The sequence below is a fragment of the Mastomys coucha genome, unplaced genomic scaffold (assembly GCF_008632895.1).
Source record: "Mastomys coucha isolate ucsf_1 unplaced genomic scaffold, UCSF_Mcou_1 pScaffold18, whole genome shotgun sequence".
Classification (NCBI taxonomy): Eukaryota; Metazoa; Chordata; class Mammalia; order Rodentia; family Muridae; genus Mastomys; species Mastomys coucha.
This window is the reverse complement of record NW_022196900.1, coordinates 79,328,558-79,340,979: the sequence shown is the minus strand read 5'-3', so window position 1 is coordinate 79,340,979 and position 12,422 is coordinate 79,328,558. Positions and strand designations below refer to the sequence as shown.

Here is a 12,422-nt window from a genome sequence, read left to right as displayed (position 1 = left end):
AAAAAAAAAAAAAAACTAATAGTACCTCACCTACTTATGGGAAGAAGAATACAGATTCCACCCAAAAGAGCCATGATAAAAGTTCCCCATCTTCCTGACAGGAGAGACACGAGAATTCTTGCTTGGAACTTAATGATTCTTTTTTGAGGCACAGTTCTCAAGCAGCATAAAAAAAAAAAAATCTGAACCAGTTGGTGGTGGTGCATGCCTTTAATCCCAGCACTCAAGAGGCAGAGACAGGTGGATCTGTGTACAAGGCCTGGTTTGCAGAATAAGTTCCAGGACAGCCAGAGAAACTCTGTCTCAAAAAACCAAAGAGAAAGAAAGATCTGACCTGGGAAGGAGAGAAAAATAAAGACAGACTTTAAAAAAGAAAAAAAAAATTCACAGTTCACAGCATGCAGAACTGTAAATGGAATGTTCACTACAATGTTCTTGAGTTTAAAAAAAAGGGAAAGGTTTGGATTGAAATAAAATGTGTGGAGTTAGGTATGGAGACAAATGCCAGACTCCAAGCACTGTTACAGGTAAGAGAAGACTAGGAATTCAAGGCCACCCTCAGCTAAGGCAGCCACGACCTCATGAGATCTCGACTCAACAACAAGAAAAAAAAATATGCCTACTGAGTACAAACAGCATTTCCCTAGAATATCCTTCTCGCCAGGGTGATAATACCTTCATGAGGAGAAGGTCAGAATGTAGCCTTCCAAGGACACCTGTGAGGAAAAAACTTTCTCCTTTAATGTAAAATTTCATTGGAAGAGGGCACAATGGGGTAGGGGAATTCTTAAATGGCTCTTCTAAGGCAGAATAATGGAAAAGTATTAAAAAACACTGGTATTAACATCTTTTGAAAAGAGTACTTTCTAAGCCCCCAACACTAATGTTACCATAGCAAGTGATTTGCTTAGCCAGCACCCAGTAAATCCTTCCTTAGATGGTCTCCTGTGCCAGACGCAAGCTGCCACTCCCAATGCATCAGAGAAACAAAGAAACATAGGAAGTTTCAATTCCAAAATACTCTAAGAAAGCATGGTGAGGAGTTTATTCACCACTTCTCTTCCCTACTACAAAGTTTCCATGTGCAAAGGTGAGCGGACTTATAAACACCACCTCCCACTGGGAAAGCTACTGGGGCACAACCCAGCATTGCACAATCAAATTATGAAACTCAAGTCACTATGTAAAAGGATTACATGCCAGAAAAATTTTATATGAAAACTGTTATACAAGCAAAGATCAAATAGAAAATGAAGCAAGATTACATAGGCCCCGAGGAAAAACAATACAGCACTATGCCTTTAAAATGTAACAACAAAGCAGAGCGCAACTGTTTATCCAGGGAGTTGGACTGAGGCAGCAACTCAGGGCCTCCACTGAACTAGAGCAACAAATCAGTCTCCACTATTACCAAGCCCTCTCTCACCCAAGTTAGGCAAACACTTTACTGTCTCCAAGCTCTATAAAGGGACTTTGGGGCAATGGACCCAGGCTTTCTTACCTGGCCACTTTGCGTTTGTCATGTGGGTGTAGCTTGGCGGCCATTTCTGGGTCCACCTGGCTTAGCCGTTTATGGAGTTCATGACCATCTTCCTTTTCAAGCTCTACTTTCCGATCCACCTCTTTCCCGGTGCCCATCTCCTGGGGCTAGTACATGAAAGTTTAAAATAAGTTTAATCCAACATTCAATAAACACTGAGACTATAAATGGGCCAGACATCTTGCTAAGCCTTAGAAATAAAGAACAGAGATACAGCTGAAGATCATACCATACAGTGAGAAACAGATCATAAAACAAAATTTCCAATATGCTGTGTTAAGTACTGTAAGGCCACAATAAACAAAGAGTAAGGGCGTTTGCCTCTTAGGGAAGTACTTGGCTACTGTGCTTGTGCAACTGGGCTACCACATCTAACTTACATATTCAGCAATAGAGTACACACTTCCTAAGGATGACAAAGAGTGGACCAGAACTGCCAGCACACTGCCACTTGCAAAGTGCCCTACACAGTAACACTGAAAAGGTCAGTGCTGGACACCTCTGACATACACACTATGCTGGCAGCCAGGAAATGCTGAGTCAGACAGATGTATTGCTAATTTACAGGGATGCTAATTAATCCACAGAGCCTTTTTCCCACACACAACCCCTACCCTTAGGCCAGCTTGGAGGAGTATACTTCACATATGGAGGTGGCATTTGTTCAGAATATTAAGTAGGAAAATTACAGCTGCTGACTATAAGAAACAGTTAAGAGTCAGCCTTCCTCCCACTAAAATTATTTGGCAGGAAAAAAAATGGGAAGCTATTTCTTTAGTGAGTTACAAGTGAACTAGACTTACCTTGGTAGTAACAAGAACTTTCCAGAGCAGAGACTCAATGTAATAATTGGTTCCTCCCACCACAATGGGAATTTTGTCTCGAGCAAAAATATCTTCAATGTAAACATTAAGAAAGCTATTTAATATCAATAAGTGAATACTTACTCATGTGGGAAGAGTATTAACAAGAAATCACAAAGGCCAGCATGTGTATGCACACCTCAGGCTTCCACCCACGTATGCTTATGTGCACACACACATACATGCACAGACTAATGAGTATCCACACCACACACACATCAAAAATGGAAAACAAGAAAAGAAGGAAGGCAGGCAGATAGGCAGGCTGACAGAGGGGCTGGAGAGATGGCTCAGTGGTTGAGCGCTTGCTGTTCTTATAAAGGACCCAGGTTCAATTCTTAACATCTACACGGCAGCTTACAACCATCTGTAACACCAACTCTAAGGGAGACACCAGCTCTAAGGGATCCAATGCCCTCGTCTGACCTGTACTGGTACCAGGCATGCATATGGTGCACAGACATACATGTAGGCAAAACATTTACACACGTAAATATTTTTTTATTTAAAAACAGAAGAAAAAAAAAAGAAGAAAAGCAGACATAAATGCATGATGACACCTGTTCCTAGAAATGTCTAGGTCTTGCTATTCCCAAGGATGCTCACCAAAGTGACACAGTGTGTGACTTGGCTTTCTGAGATAAGACACAGGCAGGCTAGCTCTCACACCACAGCTGTGAATCAGAGTCCCAGTGGCTCAGTTCAGCCACTCAAGACCTCACCACACTTCAGTTCTACTGGCAAGTTACTCAAGCTATCTGAGCTTCAGTTTTCTCATCTATAAAACTCCAGAGTGTTAGGGAACATTAACTGTAACTGTATAAAGCTTCTACTGTAATGCCTGAAAACAGGAAGTACTCAATTTACTGCAGCCACATATTTCTGCTTCTTGGGATTGATTCTCTTTAGTATTTCTGCTGAGCAGATAATTACTTTCTTTAACTAGGGCTCTGCTTGCTTAACAAGAAAAGTTGACTTTCAATATGTAGTTAATCATTTACTTGCTCCCTCCTCCTGCCAGCCAACCTACAGTGTAGAACTAGATGAAGGTTTCTGCCAGAATCTTTCCACCTGGCAGACTAGGAAGGACAATAGATACTACCAACAAAGGATCACAGAGGGCTGGCATCAGGCATAACAGCCTATAATCTCAGCACTCAAGATGCTGAGGCAGAAGAATTCTATCATTCTATTCATGGCCTGCCGGTGCTACATAGCAAATATACAACCAGCCAGGACTACACAGACCTTATCTCAAACAGGGGGCTGGCAAGATGGCTCAGTAGGTAAATGTGCTTGCCACCCAGCCTGCCAACACACGTATGGACTAGCCTTGAACTCCCCATCCTTCTGCACTGGGATTCTAGAGCTCACTGGGATACTGTCAGTTTGACACTGTCATGTCTATGCTCTTAACCAAACTTCAAATCTAGCTTAGAGCTACTCTGGTGAAGTTGTCCTCTGCTGCTTCTGAGCTTGGAAAACATCCAACCCTCTCCACACCGTGCCATTCTTTATGAACAATCCGACTGTCTCAGAGTAAAGCCTCATCTTTTAGCTGTCACTCTGAAAGGGATTTCATATCTATAACTACCTCATCTGACACAACAGCCCTGAAAGTAGGCAGACTTGAAATTATTATCTCCGTTTTAATCTACCCATTTGATAGGCAAAACCACTAGGTCATTGTCTGGATTTGCATGGCCATGATTAGTAAGGGTTAGTAAGGAGGGTAAGCCTTCTCCATGCTTATCATCTGTGCTTGCTCCTGTGTGAATTGCATACCAGGCATGTAAGTACCTTCATATTCACAGGAGAGTCCTTCACTTATTAAGAACATTAATTAGTCTCTTGTTCCCTATGTTATAAACATTTCCCCCTAAGCTTATATATGTCCTGTTTGTTCAAAGCTGGGTTGGAATTGCTGTACAGCCAATGGCCTTATGATCCACTCCTAGGGGCTGGGACTGCAGGTGCGGATTACAACACCAAGCATAGTTTTTGCTTTTTAACTTTTGTAGTTACAACTATGGCAAAACCCCACATGTACCTTGTAATTCTCAACATTTATACTGTTTATAAAATCCTTCCATGCTAATTGATGCATGTGGCTACAATTTATTCATTTTTACTGTTCCAAAGAACCTCTATGAGTAAAGCAAATTTTGTACATTCTTTGAGAGTATGAATTTGGGTGTTTACTGCTATTAAGGGCAAAATTTTGATGCATACCTAGGTCAAACTGCCTGAACAAGAGTGTCCTAGGGCACATGCCTAGGTGTTCTGGTTTGACAAGTCTTTTACTTTACTTTTTGAGACAAGTTTTCTCTCACAGGCTTGCCTAGAACTTCTGCTGCTGCTGTGACCTTGAACCTCTGATCTCTTGCTCTGCCTCCCAAGTGCTGGGATTACAGGAGCGCACTACCATGCCTAGCTTATACAGTGCTGGGAATCACACTCGCGCTTTGTGCATGCTGGGCACGCACTCCACCTGGACCTGCAGTCCTGATACAATACAACTTACTGATACAAAATCAATCAATCAATCAATCTATCTATCTAACCTTTCTTTTTCTCTTTCTCTTTCTTTTTTTTTTTGGCTCAGAAACAGGGCTTCTTTGTGTAGCCCTGGCTATCCTGGAACTTGCTATATAGACCAGACTGACCTTAAATTCAGAGTAATCTGCCTGTCTCTGTCTCCTCAAGTGCTAATATAAAAAGGTATGCACCACCACCCAGGGCTTCCATTCATTCTTTACTATTCTGAAATAAATACATAAGATAAATATATACATCCATTTCAACATACACTGAGTTCCCTATTGTGCGCGTACTGGTTTAATTCCCAGCACCCACATGTCAGCTCATAACTATCTGTAACTCTAGTTCCAGGGATTCTGACATTCTCATAAAACATTCATGCAGGCAAAACACCAATGCATATAAAAAAATTAAAGTAAATAAATAAAGGGTTGGATGTGGTGCATATCTATAACCCCAGCATCCATACTGATAGGAGACAGAAACCAGAGAATCACTTGGCACCTCATCATGGATCAGAATGCTTGCCATACACAGGATGGCAGAAACAAAAAAGACCTCAACAAAGTAAGAAGAGATATGACTCCCGAAAGCTGTATTCTGACCTCCACATACAGAGATGACACATGTATGTACACACATACAATAAAAATATATAAACTTTGCCGGGCAATAGTGGCACACACCTTTAATCCCAGCACTTGGGAGGCAAAGGCAGGTGGATTTCTGAGTTCAAAGCCAGCCTGGTCTACAGAGTGAGTTCTAGGACAGCCAGGGCTACACAGAGAAACCCTGTCTTGAAACCCTGTCATTATATATATAATGAAAACTTTAAAAAGAAAGGACCACACAGACCCTCTTGGTATAGTTTAGACTCTAACAGTAGTTCTGGAGTGGAACCCGAGAGTTAGCATTTCTAATGAATTCTGAGGGAAGCTGCCTACTGCTTAGAACAAACCACCACTAGAAACCCTCCAGGTCTAGGTGTTAAGTTCCCTTAAGGATATCAGAGCAGTTGCTTTGTTCCTAAAGTCCACCACGGTGTAGCTGGTCACAAGTGGATCCACAAAGCTCAGCATGTGGTGCTGGCACATCTTCTGCTCTTGGGCAGAGACCTTATTGGTGATGATATCTAGCCCTTCATAGACCTGTGAGGAAGAACAAATAATGAGAGAGTCATCAGCATCCACAGAATACACACCTGACGAGCAGAAGTGCATCTATTTCCCCCTCCAGCCAAATCCTTGGCTGACCCCAAGCAACAGGTCTAGCTTTTGTCTGGAAGCATAGCCAGAGGACAAAAGCTAGGTCAGAAAAGCACTGGCTGGCTTGCCACACTGTAGCTGTTGGCCTGCCACAGGAAATTAAGGAAGTATATAAGTCCCTGCCAGGAAGAAGGAGCTCTTCAAGAGTCAACGGCTTCTTATTCTGCTCATCAGTCTCTAGAAAGGAAAATGTTTTTTGCATTATTCATAACTGTGCTCGAAAAGGCTCGGTAGTTCTTGGACTTAAGGCCTCTAAAAAGTTTTAGGCTTCATATCAGATTGGTTCCATCTTATGAAGAAGTGGCAAATCCATGAAGACATAGAAAACACACAGATCCTCACTACTGCGCTGCTCTACCAGCAATATCGTGATCTGCCCAGAAACTGCTCAGGTCAGCACTTAAAGTCTAGATGCTTGCAGGTAATATGCTACCTGCAAGCTCTTGATCTGCCAATTCTACTAAAAGTTCAAGAGTTCTTTGTCGGAACGGAAAGTCTCACTCAGATGGAGACCAGACTTGAAAATACTAGTTTGGGAACAGGGATAAATGATTGGGATGAAATGTTCTCTCTGTACTCACTGAATCTGTAAGGAACACTGAACCAACAAATAGCAAGGGGTTCCACAGAGCCCCACGGTTGTTAAAGGCATTTTCTATCTCACATTTCCCTTTACTTTCACTAGTGTCAAGTAAGTAGAGGACAGTGCTATGGTTATAAAGAAGTCCCTCGGGTAACTCCTGGCTCTGCCACTTCCTGGTTTTTGTTCTTGGAGTACAAGGGTACCAACTCTTCTGAATCTAATCCCCTATAAGTACAGTAGAGGTAAAAACTCTTGATTCAGAGGCTTGTGAGGGCTAAATGATTTAATCCATATAAAATGTACTTTGTTTTTACCTGGCACTTGCTAAGCATTGTGGCTCTGTATTACAATACTTTTTTTTTTCCAAGACAGGGTTTCTCTGTGTAACCCTGACTGTCCCGGAACTCACTCTGTAGACCAGGCTGGCCTTGAACTCAGGAATCCACCTGCCTCTGCCTCCCAAGTGCTGGGATTAAAGACATGTGCCACCACTGCCTGGCTATTACACTACTTTTCTATCAGACACTCAAAGAAAATTTTCATTCTGCGATCTGCCTTTAGAAGTATCTTCTAGGGCAGTGGTTCTTCCTAATGCTCTGTAAGTGTAATTCTGACAGAAGGTAGCCACAGAAGTAGGTTCAAGTTATTACACACAGCATGTGGTTTATAGTACATACAAATACCAATATCAGAAAAAATAAAATATTGACAGTTTAACTTGTATTCATGGAGTTAAAGACTATAATTCATATAAAAATTTAAAAATCAATTACCAATGAGCTACATACACTAGTAAGGTTATCCTTTGCCTCCTATAGCATCAGATTAGTTGGGACAGGACATAAAAGATATGGGTGAGCTGAACATGGTATACTCATTTGTAATCACAGCTTTGAAGAGGCTGAGTACCACAAGTTCAAGGCCAGCCTGCACTGTAAGGAGAGCTCCCATCTCAAAGAAACAAAAACAAAAAAGGCATGAAATAAGGACACATGTCACATGAAATCTGAGTTAGGTGGCTTCTTAATGTGGATTTCACAGAATATAGACTAGGTTTGCTACAGTGTCACTGGGCCATACAATCATATCGTACAGTGTTCTATGCCAAGTCCCTTGTGGTTGTGTAACTATGAGAATGATAATGAAGACCTGCAACACTGCCAGCTTCCAAACTAAAGCTAGATGACAGACCCATGTGTGTGTGTGTGTGTGTGTGTGTGTGTGTGTGTGTGTGTGTGTGTGTGTGTGTGTGTTGGGGAATAGATTGAGATGGGAGGGAGGCACTTGCCACCAAGTCTGATAACAACCTGATTTTGATCCTTGAGACTCATTTTCCATCTCCTATAAATTGTTTTCTGACCTCCACATGAAAGCCTGTGCACCACCCCCCATACTAAATACACACACACACACACACACACAATCTTAATAGGATTAGGAACGTAGTATTTGCTTAACATGCACAAATCCTGGTTTGATCGTGACAGCACACAGGCAGAGAGAGAGAGGTGTTGTAATCTCAACACTCTAAAGGTGGAGGCAGGAGGATCAGAAATTCAAGGCCATCCTGACTATAGAGTTCTCAGCCAGCTTAGGCTGCATTAAACTTTATCTCATAATAAATTAAAATCTGAGCAAGAGTCTTACTATGTAGCCCTGGCTGACCTGGAACGTGCTATGCAGATCATACTGACCTTAAACTCAGAGATCACCTGCCTCTGCCTTCCAAATGCTAAAATTTCTGATCTATGCCACCATGCTCAGCTTACTATTTGTTTCTTTAAGGACTCAGGTAAGGTTGGGTATGTGACTTAAAGGTAGGTCATTTGCCTAGCAAGTGAGAGGTGTCCAAGTTTGGGTTATTAGCACCACCAGAAACAAATAAAAGAGCACAGAAAACAAATGCTGACAAGGATGTAAAGACTGGAACTTGTGGGACACTAGTATTTAGAAATTTAAAACAATGTTTCCACTCCAGAGCAGGGTGTAGCCCTCCCAGCCGACATCACAGACAACACCACGGCTCTAAGCTGATCTTCCCCACCCTCCCTCTGCTGCTACTGCAGCTACTGTTGGTTGGAAACAGAGCCTACTCAGGTCCACTATCATCCAGTGTGTGTGCAAGGGGAGAACAAAAGAAGTGTCTTAGAGAGACACACACCCAGCAGTCTATCCCTTGACCACACCATGGAATATTCCATCTAAACAACAACAAATGTGATAACCAACTTAATCAGCAAAATCACAGCTGTGCTACTGATGAACCCACCACACAACCCTTCAGCCAGCAGCGTCTAACCAGACTCTCCCCCTCACTTCTCAACCAAGCCCTTCTGCATAGTCATTCAAGTGGAAGTGACACAGGGGAGGGAGGCCTTCTAAGGAATAAGGAAGGCTTCGGTCAAATGGCCTTTTCTCCATTCGGCACTGGCAGCTCCACACCCAGATCCACCTGCAGACTGAAGACTGCAGTAAGAGAAACCTGGAGAGCATCCACTCCTCACTGCAAGGACTCGCCTGTATCTACCAGGCTTTCACATTCAAAGGCATCGCCCAGTCTCTCAGCTCTTCCACAGTTCAAACCTAGCCACAAAGAACACTTCTGTGAGTTTCCCTCAGCCTGCACAGCAGCAGCCCCAAATTCCTAGGCAATGACAGTGATAGCAACTAGGAGCTTGTCAGCACCAAACCCAAGACCAGACAGCTGCTGGACAGTTTGTCTTGACACCTGCCCTGTCCTTCTTGGTACTGTCTATGTGCCAAGTGGAAGACAATACTGATAACAAAAGCTGGAGTCTTTCACATAAAATCTCCATGGGAAAAGTTTTCGTAACAAGTAGTGAGAAATATCTGAGGCTAGGCATTTAGTATACATCTGTAACCCTAGCACTTTAGATATAGAAGTATAAAGATCACAAGTTTAGGTCAGCCTTGGCTACGAAGAAAGACCCTGCCTCAAAACACAAAAATGAGCCAGATGTGTGGTGGCATATGCCTTTAAACCCAGCAGCAGTAAGCAGACCTCTATGAATTCAAGACCAGCCTGGCCTATGCACGAGTTCCAGGCCAGCCAAAATTATACCATGAGACCATGTCTCAAAAACTAAATGAAGTAAGGAGGAAGAGGGCAAGGGAAGACATAGCAAGCAACAATAAAAAGTCCCATGGCCTCTGGCCTGACCCTGAGAGCCAGGATGAAGCAGCAGTAGCTCTCCCATGCCTGAGCCTTATGACTCCCATAAAGAAGTTGAATGGCCACAAGAGATATGTAACAGGCTCTTAGCCCACTGCCACCAAGACCATGAGGCTGGGTGATCAATGTTCCCTCCTACTTTCCTTGGTATCCCTGTATCAAAGCGAAGAATACGCAGGACCAAATGTGATTCACGGGGAGGTCAGAGTTCTCTGACTTTGCTTATCCTGTGTAGGCTGACAGACAACCTACAGGCAACACTAGACTATGCGGGAGCTGACCAAGACAGGTGCAGGGGCAGTTGTGGTCTGCCATTCAGTGGCCTGCCAATGGCTGATCTCTGAGGTATAACAGTCCTTCCTCTCCCTGCTCTGGGGACTAGAAACACAAGTTCCCTGTATTCATGGAGCCTGAGACCTATAGTGGGCGAGGTAAGGGCAAGCTCTGCTTGCCCAAGCCTCAGCTCTTTTAGTTACAACTCTGTTGGGTGTTGCCTCTCTAGACTCATGTCCAGACATCTCCTGCCTCCTCGGTCTCCTACGAAAATTAAAAGGGCTCCTTCAGGGTCTAAAAAAACTACTTGCTCCTATGAGCTTCTCTCTGGGCCTGTTATACTTGCAAAACCATGTTTCTGTAGCTTTGATCATCGGCCTCTACAAATAAAATCTGATAGACAAATAAGATCATAAAAAATAAAATAAAAATGGTGGAGACAGGGGCTGGAGAGATGGCTCAGCAGTTAAGAGCACTTGCTGCTCTTGCAGAGGACCTGGATTTAGTTCTTAGGACCCACAGGGCAGCACACAACCAACTGTGATTCTAGTTCCAGGAGATTCAATGCATTCTTTTGACCTCCTTGGGCACTAGGCACACACATGGTACACATACATATATTCAGACAAAACAGATACATTTAAAAAAAAAACAACTTAGAAAAATTTATAATGGTAGAGCTCTATAAATGTGGAAGTTCTTCAAACACAGCAAATCTCCTTTTGGTAAATACCTAAAATAATAAAAACAGGGTATTAAATATATAGGTATAAACACATAAATAAGCATACATCTCTATGATGGGATATTACATAGCCTTAAAAAGAGAAGAAACCGTGCTTCATGTTAAAACAAAGATGGCCTTGAAGACCCGACCGATGAGTGAAAGCCACCAGCCCTGGAAGGGCACCATCTCTGAGGCCCCAAGAACTCACACAAGGCCCCTACGGCGGATACGGCCATGGAGACAGAGAGCAGACTGGCTGCTCACTGGGCAGAGCTTCAGTTCTGAAAGGCAGAAATGTACTAGAAACGAAGCTGGTAGACGTAACCACTGAGGGACAGTGAAATGGCTTAGCAGGGAAAGGCACTTGCCACCACGCCTAATACCTGAGTTTAACCCCAGGATCCACATGGAGAAAGGAGAAAATTGAACATGCAAGTTGCCCTCCCTCTATATTCATGCCCTGGCATGTGTAACCATACATACATGCAACCACAAAATAAATGTAAAAAAAAAATTTTAATGGCCCTTGAGCTAGATGTGGTGGCATGCATCTTTAATTCCACATTCCAGAGGCTGAAGCAAAGAAGGCAGGTATATCTCTGCGAGTTCAACACTAGTCAGGAATATATACTGAGACTCATCCCAAATAAAATAAAACAAAACAAAATAAAATAAAATCATGGCCCTAAAATAATATGATAAAGTTAGTTTATATATTGTCATTTTGTATGTGTGTGTGTTTCTGGAGATTAACCTAGGGTCTTGCACACATGAAAAATGTACCCTCCCACTGAGCCATGTATATTTTATCTGAATTTATTACTTTTTATGTTTATCGTTTGAGACACGGTCTCATGCAGCTTCAGGCTTGACTCAAACTCACTTTGTAGCTGAGGCTAACCTTGAACTTCTAATCCTCCTGCCTATACCTCCCAAGCGCTGGGTTTACAGGTGTGTGCTACATACCAGCTTTAAAAAGACAAGCACTGAAGACAGCTGTCGGCAGTGTAAAGCCAGAAAATATTAGCCATGAGATAAAATGTCAGAATTGCTCACAGAACTGATAGTACTCCATCTCTTAAACTTAGTGTTGTTACATGGGCATTGTTGTTTCCCTTTGACAATTTACTGAGCTATATGGACACAAATGATATATTTTCTGGATATTATATTTTTTTGTCCCTTAAAACCAGCTGCAGAGCTAAAAAGTAAAAACAGGAGACTGGAGAGAGGGCTCAGTGTTTAAAAACACATAATGCTTTTACAAAAGCCCTGAGTTCAACTCACAGCACTCACAGGTGGCTCACCAGTGCCTGTAATTCTAGCTCCAGGGGAACCTGACGCCCTCTTCTGGCCTCTGTGGGCACTGTACTCATGTTATACACATACTTGCAGGAAGTCATACATGTAAAAATAAATAAATGACCATCTAAACTG

The 12,422-nt window shown here is 42.7% G+C and overlaps 1 protein-coding gene across 6 annotated transcripts in view; it reads right to left on the bottom strand.

The window, feature by feature from the left end:
* The window catches only part of Trit1 (tRNA isopentenyltransferase 1), a 49,214-nt gene that overhangs the window by 12,399 nt on the left and 24,393 nt on the right, over positions 1 to 12,422 (bottom strand). For all 6 annotated transcript variants that reach the window (XR_004121042.1, XM_031378540.1, XM_031378539.1 and 3 more), the window contains exons 2-4: positions 5,952 to 6,092; positions 2,344 to 2,442; positions 1,502 to 1,647 (exon numbers count right to left, since the gene is read on the bottom strand). Coding sequence is in view for 5 of the 6 variants with exons in the window: in XM_031378540.1 (XP_031234400.1) it covers positions 1,502 to 1,647; positions 2,344 to 2,442; positions 5,952 to 6,092 (386 nt within the window). In the remaining variant the exon portion in view is untranslated. The remainder of the gene's footprint in view (positions 1 to 1,501; positions 1,648 to 2,343; positions 2,443 to 5,951; positions 6,093 to 12,422) is intronic.